Source organism: Chelonia mydas, chromosome 6, assembly GCF_015237465.2.
Source record: "Chelonia mydas isolate rCheMyd1 chromosome 6, rCheMyd1.pri.v2, whole genome shotgun sequence".
In the NCBI taxonomy this organism is placed as follows: domain Eukaryota; kingdom Metazoa; phylum Chordata; order Testudines; family Cheloniidae; genus Chelonia; species Chelonia mydas.
The window spans coordinates 72,446,607-72,458,860 of record NC_051246.2 but is presented as its reverse complement, the minus strand read 5'-3'; the positions used below and the strand labels follow the sequence as shown (position 1 = coordinate 72,458,860).

The following is a 12,254-nucleotide window of genomic DNA, read 5'->3' as shown; positions in this document are numbered from 1 at the left end:
TTTTAATTTTTTTTTTACTTATGCGCATTATATACTTTAACTGCAAAAGGAAAACAATAAGGAATAATATGACTTTGATTAATATTTTTATTTATTTATTTATTACATTTTTTGCTTTTAGGTCTTGAGCCCAGTTCAAGGAAGCTTCCCACGGTTCATGTCCTCTGGGCGACTTTTTATGGTTCATGTCCTTGGAAGGAGCAGTGTGTGCACTGCTCCTACACAACACTCAGGGTGTGCCCTGAATGTTTCCTAGTGCATGAACCCTGCATGAACCCTTTGGGTTTTGTTTTGTTTTTTCCTGGTGTGGGCAAATGCAATCTTACCCTGTTCATAGTGCTGCAGAGATCCTTCTCTTAGTCCATTGCTTTGACCATGTCACAGCCTCTTTGTATTCCTCATCTGGCTCCCCATTCTCTATCACATCAGACATAAAATGCATGTTTTCACCTTTGTGGCCCCTCATGATCAGTCCCCAACCTACTTCTCTCATTTGCTATGGAGAGATGAAGTCCTGCCTCCTACTGGCCTGTGACGATCTTTCAAACAAGCACTTTCGTGTGTGATCCCATGCTGTCCCTGTAGTTGGGAGGAGCTCCCTGTAAACATTCACAAAGCCACTTTGTTGTTCTCCTTTGAATCCCTCCTTGAAATTCTCCTTTGAATCCCTCCTTGAAATACAATATATTGACAGTGGGTACGCCGTTAGTGTGCTGAGACCACTGTTGATCATTCTGTCCAAGATTCTCTCATTGTTTCCTTGTCTTCCCCAGTCTATTCACCTGTCTCATATTTAGCTTATAAGTTTTTTGGGACAGGGTCTGTCTGTTTTGTTTGTACAGTACCTAGCACAATTGAGTCCTGGCCCATGACTGGGACTCCTAGGTGCTACAGTAATACAAATAACTAATAATCTGTACAGAAACTGGTGTGTTACAATATTGATATTAAATTGAAAGAACAATTAACGCACCATCAAGGTTACACAGGTAAAATCACAAATCCTACAGCCACATTAACTCATTGTTGCGCATCCTGTGTGTTGTATGGTGTGTAAAACGTATACAGAAACAGGAATAGAAACTACAGCTGGAAGTATTGCTGGAAGTCTTAAATCTTACTGGGTTTGTGATTTACAGTGTGTTACTTTGAGGTTGCATTAGCATAGCTTTTATATTTAATTTATTTTTAAACCAAAAAAATGAAGGAGGGAAGGAAAAAATAGTACAGAAATTTCCCTGTCAGACCTAATGGGCACCAGTTGGTAAAGACTGACTGCTGCTCACGTCATGTGGAAGTGTAAAGCAAAGGTATGAGGGGACTAAGGTTTGATGCATTTACATGCTCACATAGAAATCCAACCCCTAAATTTTAAGGTTTGTTAAAAACACCACAGTGCCGGGATCACATCACAATAGGGAGGTAGAATCAGTCTAGATATTGGGAGAGAGTTGCTCCAGAGGAAGCCAAGGCTCAGGGTAGCTGAGCAAATACCTGATCCCTTTGAGTCTAATTCCATAAAAGCAGCTGTGCAATATTCCTAATAGAGATTCCCCCCCTTTCTTTGAGAATCTACCAGAGGAAGGAGGAGGACTGACTGAGGCTTCCAGATTTCGCTACTGCTGGAAACTGGCAACTAGACCAGATGTAATTAGTATGTCCTGTTCTGTCAGTTCCTATGTTAATTAATTAACAAGGCTATAGACTACATTAATCTATTAGTTTGTGCTGTGTGAACTGGTGGCCATCCATGTCCTCCAATGCCACCAAAAACAAATAGATGGTGGTGAGTGTGTGAGGAATGGAATTTCTATTTTTCCACTCCCTCCACAGAAGATAAAACTTAGACACATCTTAATGTTGTAACTCTCAGATGTTCAAGTAGCTGTAAAAGCTTGTTTCCTCATTGCTGGATATAATAGGGTGGTCTCTGCCTACTACTATTAAAGCTCCTGCTGCTTCTCAGGGATTTGTTGCCAGCTAATCTGTACAAAAGAGAATCCATTTCTCTCTTGCCTTTCCCCATTACTGTTTTCTAAAATACCATTATATGGTCTGAGAGGTTATACAAGGAGTATACTTTGCCTAGAGTGGTAAATCTAACAGGTAGTATTGGACTCTGCAATTTTTTCAGAAATCATGGAGAGCTGTATAGTGGGGCAACACATAGTTAGAAAGGGAAAGGAAACTGCAGAGGGAGTGAGAGTTCTTGGATGGGCCAGAAGTGGGAGGGAAGCTGGAGAGGGAGCATCTGGAAATTATCTGCATAAACTACCTCTGCATCTGTAGTCAACACATTTAAGCCACACACAGTCAAAAGAAATTATGTAACCTTTCTTTGTTTTCTTCTGTGGGCTTCTCAGCATTCTCCTCTGTCATTTTCAGGGGGTTGTTTCTGGTTTCCTATCTTAGGCCTCGTCTACACTACAGAGTTTTGTCAAAAAAAGTTATGTTGACACTCAAAAAGCACTATAATAAAAATCTGTATTGCATGTTCACACTCATCCCTCTGTCAGCAGAGCACGTCCAAACTTGGGGCACTAGCATAGAAAGTGTGAGCAGTGCACTGTGGATACCTATCCCACAGTCCAACTCGACGCCTTCTGCCGCTAGGTCTTGTGGGAAGGCGGAGCGTATCACAGCCTATCTTGGGACTGGGCTCAATGTTCCATGATGCATTGCTTTCTTTCCCAGTGTTCCTTGGGCTTCTGGCTTTCTTTCCCGGCATTTTTCAACGGCCCTTGTTTGCTGTGCACCCCAGCATCTTTGTGAGAAGGGATGGATCCTGCACTGCTCTCCGATGCGCTGATAACTGTCATGAAGACATTGCGGATGGCAGTGCAGTTAATCGTGAAATTCGTAACTGAAGAAGACTCCCAGTTGCCTGACATGCTGTGTGATACGGATAGGAGCAATATTAGATTGCTTTTGACATTCACAGAACAACTGCAGAGGGTGGACTGTCGCTTTTGGGCTCAGGAAACAAGCACTGAATGGTGGGATCGTATTGTCATGCAGTTGTGGGATGATGAGCAGTGGCTACAGAAGTTTCGGATGCGGAAAGCCACCTTCCTGGAACTGTGTGCAGAGCTCAGCCCAGCACTGCGGCACAAGGACACCAGAATGAGAGTTGCCCTATTGGTAGAGAAGCGTGTGGCAATCACTGTGTGGAAACTGGTGACTCCAGACTGCTACCAGTTGGTTGCGAATTAATTTGGAGTCAGGAAGTTGACTGTTGGGGCTGCATTAATGCAAGTGTGCAGGGCAATTAATCCCATCCTGCTAAGAAGGACCGTGACTCTGGGAAATGTGCGGTAAATAGTGGATGGCTTTGCAGAAATGGGTTTCCCTAACTGTGGAGGGGCGATAGATGGCATGCACATTCCAATTTTGGCACCAGACCACTTTGAAATGGAGTACATAAATAGGAAGGGGTGCTTCTCCATGGTGTTGTAGGTGCTTGTGGATCACCATGGGCTTTTCACTGACATCAACGCAGGGTGGTCTGGGAAGGTGCATGATGTACGCATCTTCAGGAACACCGGCCTGTATAGAAAGCTACAAGCAGGGACTTTCTTTCCAGATCCGAATGTTACAGTGGAGGATGTTGAAATTCCCGTAGTGATCCTGGGAGACCCGGCATACCCCTTACAGCCATGGCTCATGAAACCTTACACGGGAAACCTAGACAGCAGTAAGGAGCGGTTCCACTGTCATCCTGCATCTACTCAGCCAGTTGTTGAATGTGCCTTTGGCAGATTAGAGGTGTGTTGGTGCTGCCTTTATGGCAGGTTAGACCTCAGTGAAGATAATATTCCCATGGTCATAGCCACATGTTGTATGTTGGATAATCTTTGAAGTTAAGGGTGAAACGTTTGCTCAAGGATGGAGTGTTGAGGCAGGCTGCTTGACTGCTGATTTTGAGCAACCAGATGGTAGGGGTATCAGAGGGGCCCTGAGGGGAGCAATTCAAATCAGGGAGGCCTTGAGGCAACATTTGAAAATAAAAACCAGTAATGTCTGTCTCTGCGATTGGTGCTGCAATGTTACATTGCATGTAGTTTTCCTGGGAAGCAATGGTGGCGTTTGGAGCCTTACATTCCAGTAAGGAAATGTTTGACCTACCTGTGTATGTATTGGTAGTGCCTGCTATCTCAATTTATAGGAAACAAACATGAGTTATCGTTCAAAAACTTTGCTTTTATTGCACAAGAAAGCGCACACACACAAAGATGCTTGGTGGGAAAGGAGGTATCAGGGAAAGGTAGACCTTCAGAGCTGCATGTAGGTCCAGCTATCATTTTGAAAGTTTGTCCAAGGGGGTGGAGTGAAGGGGAAAGCAGAAAGGACTATGTGGGCGGAGTTTGGGGTGGGGGAGGGGCATGGAAAAGAATTGTGAACGTGCTGCAGGGGAGGGCAGGCACGCATCTGCTCAGTCTGCAGCCTTATTAAGGACTTCAGCATCCGCTTTTGCTCCTCCATGACTTTAATCATCTGCTCAGTAGCATCCTTAACAAACTCCTGATTTTCTTTTCTGTCCTGCCTTTCGGCTTCCCAGCACTCCTTTCGTTCCCTTTTCTTTGCATTGGAGAAGTGCAGTACCTCCCGGAACATGTCTTCTTTGCTCTGTCTTCGGCGATTTCTTATCGGAGACGCTCAGCTGGTGTGTGCTGTGTTCCTGAAGGCCACATCTGCTGAAGCAGAAGGAACAATGCACAGAAGCATGATTGTTAAGTTCACGCACAGCATTGAAACACTTCAGTAAAATACCTTTTGTAACATAATCACTTTCTCACTGACCCTTGGCAAGCACACATCTCGGTGAACACCCAAAGCATGATGAGTGTTGACTGGGGGGAAAAAGCACTCTGCAAGGGTTGTGGTGCAGCTGGCTAGGGGAAAAATTCTAAAATTCTCCCACACTTTTCCACAGGCGGGAGGTCATTGTAGTAGGTATTTCACTGCTGAGAGTAAGGGAAGCAAGGGTTCATCTACTACATGCTTGTGGCTTCCGCCCTGAGTCCCTATGCTGCTTGCTTGTGTGCCGCTTTTGTCCCTGCACAAGTGATTGCCAAATGGCACGGGAAAGTTTCCTACTATGGGGGAAGGACAAAGCAGATCTGCCAAGGAACCTTCAGCAGCGGATTACCAAGTACCTCCAGGAAACTTTCCTAGAGATCTCTCTGGAGGATTCCTGTGAGATCTGGGCATGCATCAACACCCTGTTCTGCCCTACTGATTAGCTACACAGGGAATGTCCAGCACACAGAAACACAACCAGCCTTGTACATTTCAATACCCTGAATCCATCACATTACACAAACCACAGCCACTTACCAGGTGTCTCCTCTCCTGTTTCTTGCTCGCTGGAGAGGAACTGCTGGGACTGGCTAGACACCTCCAAAGTGGTGAACAGTTCCTGGCTGTCTGCTCCACATCGTCCTCTAACTCCACCTCTTCATCAGTGACTTGGTCCTTTGGGTTAGGTCCTCTTTCCGCCGCCTCCAGGTCTGCCGAACTATCCATGGAGCTCTTGGCAGTGGAGGTGGGGTCACCACCAAGGATAGTGTCCAGCTCCTTATAGAACCAGCAGGTCTTAGGTGCAGCACCAAAGCAATGGTTTGCCTCCCTCACCTTATGGTACGCCTGCCTCAGCTCCTTTATCTTCGCTCTGCACTGCAGTGTGTCCCGATCATAGCCATTTTCACGCAAGCCTCGAGAAATCTGTCCGTAGGTATCAAAAGTCCTACGGCTTAAGTGCAGCTGGGACTGCTCAGCCTCCTCTCCCCATATACCCAGCAGCTCCGCAGTGGTCTAAGTGGGAAAACGTTTGTGCAATAACTTGTCAGGGTCACCTGGGAAGATGTGATGAGACCTCTCCATGCCGAGCAAACAGGAAATGGAATTTCAAAAATTCCCGGGGTTTTTCGGCGGGGAGGGGAGAATAACTGTTTACCTGGCTGCAGGGCAGTAGAGTTCAAACTGCTGACCAGCGCGGCCACAATGGGCATTGTGGAACGCTTCCTGGAGGCCAATTAAAGCTATAAAATCAAGCATGGTATTTACACTGGCACTTTGTAGACACAAATTTTGTGCAAAAAGCCTTGTCTCTCTCGTTTGGGGTGGTTTTAATTTGTTGCCAAAACAGGGCACTTTTGCTGGCAAAAGTCGCATCGCAGTGTGTACGCATCTACTGATTTGTCGACAAAAGATGCCTTTTGTCTACAAAACTTTGTAGTGTAGACAAGGCTTTAGATTGAGTGGGTTTTGTGTCTCTCTCGTCAGACTTGCTATTTCAGTGACAAAATCCTTTCCGTTAAAGGTGGTGCTGTTGTGTGTAATTGACAAAATTATGGTTTACACGAAACAGATTTTTCCCTTCTATTCTGCTTTTTCTCAGTGTTTTTCATCTCTTCTTCCCACCTTTCCTGTGGCAGGTCTGTAGAGGGGAAGGTTCTGGCTTACAACCCATGCCAGTATGATCAGTTATGTGATCTTCATGAGTCTGGCCCAGCAGGGCTGTTAAGAGTCTGCTTTTAGCAGTTTCTTCCAAGTCTTCTCTGAACCATATCTGTCTTAAGATGGTTCATGAATCAGTTTGCGTGAAAAACAGGTGGTATTCTACCCACTCTGCATTCACAGCCTCAGTTGAAATGCATGTTTCTGCTAAAGCAATCAGCAGAGGAAGTAGTTGAAGCTGAGAATTTAAACTGTTGTCTCTAGGTTTGCATTAACACTCTATTGAGGTGAATGGATGCAGGCTTTGTGCAAAGAATCAGAGGGTAGGAGAAAAGGGAATCCATTTATTTCTCCCTTAGCCAAGTGGAGAATGCTGCATAGCCATTATATTACAGCTTATGTGCCATAAGAGAAGCTTGGACCCCTCAGAGGAACACATTTTGGAAAATGTAGGGGACAATTTCCTGGTGCAAGTGCCGGAGGAGCCAACTAGGGGGGGAGCTTTTCTTGACCTGCTGCTCACAAACCGGGAAGAATTAGTAGGGGAAGCAAAAGTGGATGGGAATCTGGGAGGCAGTGATCATGAGTTGGTCGAGTTCAGGATCCTGGCACAGGGAAGAAAGGTAAGCAGCAGAATATGGACCCTGGACTTCAGGAAAGCAGACTTCGACTCCCTCAGGGAACTGATGGGTAGGATCCCCTGGGGGAATAACATGAGGGGGAAAGGAGTCCAGGAGAGCTGGCTGTATTTCAAGGAATCCCTATTGAGGTTACAGGGACAAACCATCCCGATGTGTAGAAAGAATAGTAAATATGGCAGGCGACCAGCTTGGCTTAACGGTGAAATCCTTGCGGACCTTAAACATAAAAAAGAAGCTTACAAGAAGTGGAAGATTGGACAAATGACCAGGGAAGAGTATAAAAATATTGCTCAGGCATGTAGGAATGAAATCAGGAGGGCCAAATCACACCTGGAGCTGCAGCTAGCAAGAGATGTTAAGAGTAACAAGAAGGGTTTCTTCAGGTATGTTAGCAACAAGAAGAAAGCCAAGGAAAGTGTGGGCCCCTTAGAGAATGAGGGAGGGAACCTAGTGACAGAGGATGTGGATGTGGAAAAAGCTAATGTAGTCAATGCTTTCTTTGCCTCTGTCTTCACGAACAAGGTCAGCTCCCAAACTGCTGCGCTGGGCAACACAGCATGCGGAGTAGGTGGCCAGCCCTCTGTGGGGAAAGAGGTGGTTGTGCACGTCCAGCTTTTCTAAATAGTCCCTAAGTCCATGGGGCCAGATGCGTTGCATCCGAGAGTGCTAAAGGAATTGGCGGCTGTGATTGCAGAGCCATTGGCCATTATCTTTGAAAACTCATGGCGAACGGGGGAAGTCCCAGATGACTGGAAAAAGGCTAATGTAGTGCCAATTTTTAAAAAAGGGAAGAAGGAGGATCCTACAGGCCAGTCAGCCTCACCTCAGTCCGCAGAAAATCATGGAGCAGGTCCTCAAGGAATCTATCCTGAAGCACTTACACAAGAGGAAAGTGATCAGGAACAGTCAGCATGGATTCACCAAGGGAAGGTCATGCCTGACTAATCTAATCGCCTTCTATGATGAGATTACTGGTTCTGTGGATGAAGGGAAAGCAGTGGATGTATTGTTTCTTGATTTTAGCAAAGCTTTTGACACTGTCTCCCACAGTATTCTTGCCAGCAAGTTAAAGAAGTATGGGCTGGATGAATGGACTATAAGGTGGATAGAAAGCTGGCTAGATTGTCGGGCTCAACGGGTAGTGATCAATGGCTCCATGTCTAGTTGGCAGCCGGTATCAAGTGGAGTGCCCCAAGGGTCGGTCCTCGGGCCAGTTTTGTTCAATATCTTCATAAATGATCTGGAGGATGGTGTGGATTGCACTCTCCGCAAATTTGCGGATGATACTAAACTAGGAGGAGCGGTAGATACGGTGGCAGGTAGGGATAGGATACAGAGGGACCTAGACAAATTGGAGGATTGGGCCAAAAGAAATCTGATGAGGTTCAACAAGGATAAATGCAGGGTCCTGCACTTGGGATGGAAGAATCCAATGCACCGCTACAGACTAGGGACCGAATGGCTAGGCAGCAGTTCTGCGGAAAAGGACCTAGGGGTGACAGTGGACGAGAAGCTGGATCTGAGTCAAGAGTGTGCCCTTGTTGCCAAGAAGGCCAATGGCATTTTGGGATGTATAAGTAGGGGCATAGCCAGCAGATCGAGGGACGTGATCGTTCCCCTCTATTCGACATTGGTGAGGCCTCATCTGGAGTACTGTGTCCAGTTTTGGGCCCCACACTACAAGAAGGATGTGGATAAATTGGAGAGAGTCCAGCGAAGGGCAACAAAAATGATTAGGGGTCTGGAACACATGACTTACGAGGAGAGGCTGAGGGAACTGGGATTGTTTAGTCTGCAGAAGAGAAGAATGAGGGGGGATTTGATAGCTGCTTTCAACTACCTGAGAGGTAGTTCTAAAGAGGATGGTTCTAGACTATTCTCAGTGGTAGAAGATGACAGGACAAGGAGTAATGGTCTCAAGTTGCAGTGGGGGAGGTTTAGGTTGGATATTAGGAAAAACTTTTTCACTAGGAGGGTGGTGAAACACTGGAATGCGTTACCTAGGGAGGTGGTAGAATCTCCTTCCTTAGAAGATTTTTAAGGTCAGGCTTGACAAAGCCCTAGCTGGGATGATTTAATTGGCGATTGGTCCTGCTTTGAGCAGGGGGGTTGGACTAGATGACCTCCTGAGGTCCCTTCCAACCCTGATATTCTATGATTTCCTTTCATTTTAAAAACTTACATGGGCTTCTACATTGCTACTGCTTTGATCACCTTCAGTGCAGAATTCCTGATGCTCAGGTAATTCCTGCTGTACTGAAAGGGCCAGAATAGAGCTAGTGTCTCTCTAAATCCCCAGGAGAATAACTTGAGAATCCCCATCTCTTACAAACCATCTGCTCAGTTGGTCTAGTTACCATGCTGGCTAAGAAAATCTATAAACAGCTGAGCATTGCTAAGAGCGGCTCAAGATCTTTTCAGGGTCTTCTGTTTAAATTGAACAAGTTGCCAAATCTTTAAAAATTAAAGTGTTTTGCAAAAGTTTGCTAGATGAGGAGAAGTGACCTAAGTTTAGTTTCTCATCCGAGGAAATACTCCGTGATATACCCATGTAACTCCTCAATCCATGATGTTTTGGATCCACCTCAGTGACTTGCTGTTATGTTGTTCTGTGCGTTAGGAAAGTGGAGTTGAACTAAAAATGTTAACATGTTGGTGGTTTTATGTGATCATCCTTTAGGTTATGGAGATTTAACACCTTGGAATAGTCAACTTTGAATATTTGAAGGTGTCTGCTGCGGCAACCTGGAGGGAGCCACTGTGCTGGAGAAGAGGAAGAGGAAGTTGAGATTGGACTCTAGGGAGAAGCTAGTCCCACATGGCCTCCTCCTCACCCCTTGTGGGGTAGTTCCAACTTCCCCTGATCTGTGCTCTTCAGTGCCCAGTTTCCCCTCCGTTCTACTTTACCTTTCTCTTAAGGCAAGGTGTATTGCATGTTGAACAAGATATGGGGAGGCACCAGCATGGAGCTGGTGTTTTGAAACTCTGGAAACACTAATTGTGGTTTTCTGATAGCATCCTGGGAGCTGGGGCCAGTGGGTAGCAAGTGATATTCTGCTCACTCCAAAAAGGGTATCTTCTTCCAGGGCTCAGCAGCAGGTTTTTGGAGATTCTTAGTGGGGTGGTAGAGAGTCTTCATTGACTGAGCCTCTTGAAAGGAGGTTGACGAGAACTGGAAACTCATTTACTCAGCTCTGGTCCCTCAACAGAGCACATTAATAAAAGCCCCTCAACATTCTTTTTGGGGTTTAAGTGTTCCAATGGAACTACTTGTTGAGTAAAGTTACTCACATGCTCAATCTTTTGCAGGATTGGGCTGTTAGAGTGGAGATGGTGTTCTCTAACCAGAAAATCTGGATTCTTCTCTTCCTTAAATTAACATTGTTTCCATGGAATACATTCAAACCCATGGGAAGACCCATCTACATAAATGATGCTATACAGGTCAGCGTTGAGTTTGTATATGCAGGCATCAAAAATATGCTGCTTTTCTCTGCTGCAGGCTCAATCACTCTGCTCCAGCACTCCTACCCATTCTGTGCATGTCTCTTCCTAAGTTGGCGGGTGTTTGAATGGAAACCCTATTTGTACTTTTATAATAATAAATATAAGTTGTCAAGCCATGTCTTTGTTCTCTGGCTGTCTTATAATGTGAAGTATGTGTATAATAGAACTGGGACCAAGTTTGAAATGCAATTTTGATTATTTTGTTTCTTGTAGCTTATGAATACTAGATACATGCTTTTTCTGGTTCTTTTGGAAAGGTCTATAGCTGTGGAGTTGAACACTGAGATTTGTATAGGTGCTGAAGAAGAAACTTCACAATCTTATAGGCTGAAATCTAAAGAACCTGATTACATTTAGGAACTGTGCTGCAATGTAACAAATAACAAAATTTGCTAGTTAGTATGTCTGTTCCCCCAGGTATAATGTGGTATCACATGTACCTTTCCAACGAGTCTGTGTCTGGGTTCTAGATTACTATCAAACTTCAACTACTGATTCTTACTGTACTTCGCTTGACTGTTCCAATTCCCACTTTATCACGGCATAACTATGGCTCAGCTGTGAGAGTCTGAGCATGTATCCATTTTCTTTAACTTCAGGCACTATTTTAGTGGTAGAGAACTCAAGATTTTACACTTACTGTCCATCTCAGTTTTTAATCCGTAATGCTCCTTGAATCTGATGCTGTCCTTGTCTGAGTCATGCCAGAAATTGGTTTCAGCCCTTTCATAGAATCATAGAATATCAGGGTTGGAAGGGACCTCAAGAGGTCATTTAGTCCAACCCCCTGCTCAAAGCAGGACCAATCCCCAATTTTTGCCCCACATCCCTAAATGGCCTCCTCAAGGATTGAACTCAGAACCCGGGGTTTAGCAGGCCACTGCTCAAACCACTGAGCTATCCCTCCCCCCGAGGAGGGATACTTTCATCTACTTCTTCACCCCCACTTGTTTATGTCCAGATTTGAAATTAAGAAGAAACTAAAAACAGCAAAAAAGAAAGAAAAAAAGGAGAAAAAGAAAAAGCAAGAGGAAGAGCAGGAGAAGAAAAAGCTCACACAGATCCAGGAGTGCCAGGTAAGAAACAGCAATTCTCACTACTAGTCACTTTATCCCACAGAAGAATGCTGCTGTCTTTTGTCCTCCTTCCTGCCACTTTCCATACCCCTCTTGGCAACCTGGTAGGGGGCAGGGAAGTCAGGTCCCTTCTGTGCTCAATGCAATCTTGAGTTTTCAGATCACTTAAAATAAATAAATAAATAAAAAAAATAAAGCTACCAAACATCTTTTGTCTATTGAGGAATGTACAGGCGACTCTTCACAAAGAATGTATAAATTAAAGAAAAACTATAGCTATATTTGTTGTGCTATTATATAATATTTGCTTAACTGCTTTCATTCTAAAGTGGCTTTTTGTTGTTGCTTATATCTTTTTGTCAAACTTTTTACCTTTCAAGCTGAAATTTCCCACATTTGTTGTCATGGCGGAAGTGCATTTTTAAGGGAGTTTGACCAAAAACAGTTAAGCCATTTTTGAGCACAAAGAATAAGCACATCTGCAACCTAGAGACTTTCTGTAGTCTGGTGAAAATCTGTTTAGCATTAAGTTAAGTTATAACTTCTTAAACGTGTGTTGTGCATGTGTACA

The 12,254-nt window shown here is 44.7% G+C and overlaps 1 protein-coding gene across 1 annotated transcript in view; it reads left to right on the top strand.

Annotated features, from left to right (window-relative positions):
- RTF1 (RTF1 homolog, Paf1/RNA polymerase II complex component) overlaps positions 1-12,254 on the top strand; it is a 55,636-nt gene that overhangs the window by 17,006 nt on the left and 26,376 nt on the right. The window contains exon 5 of the mRNA XM_007055775.4: positions 11,569-11,683. Coding sequence (XP_007055837.1) covers positions 11,569-11,683 — 115 coding nt within the window. The remainder of the gene's footprint in view (positions 1-11,568; positions 11,684-12,254) is intronic.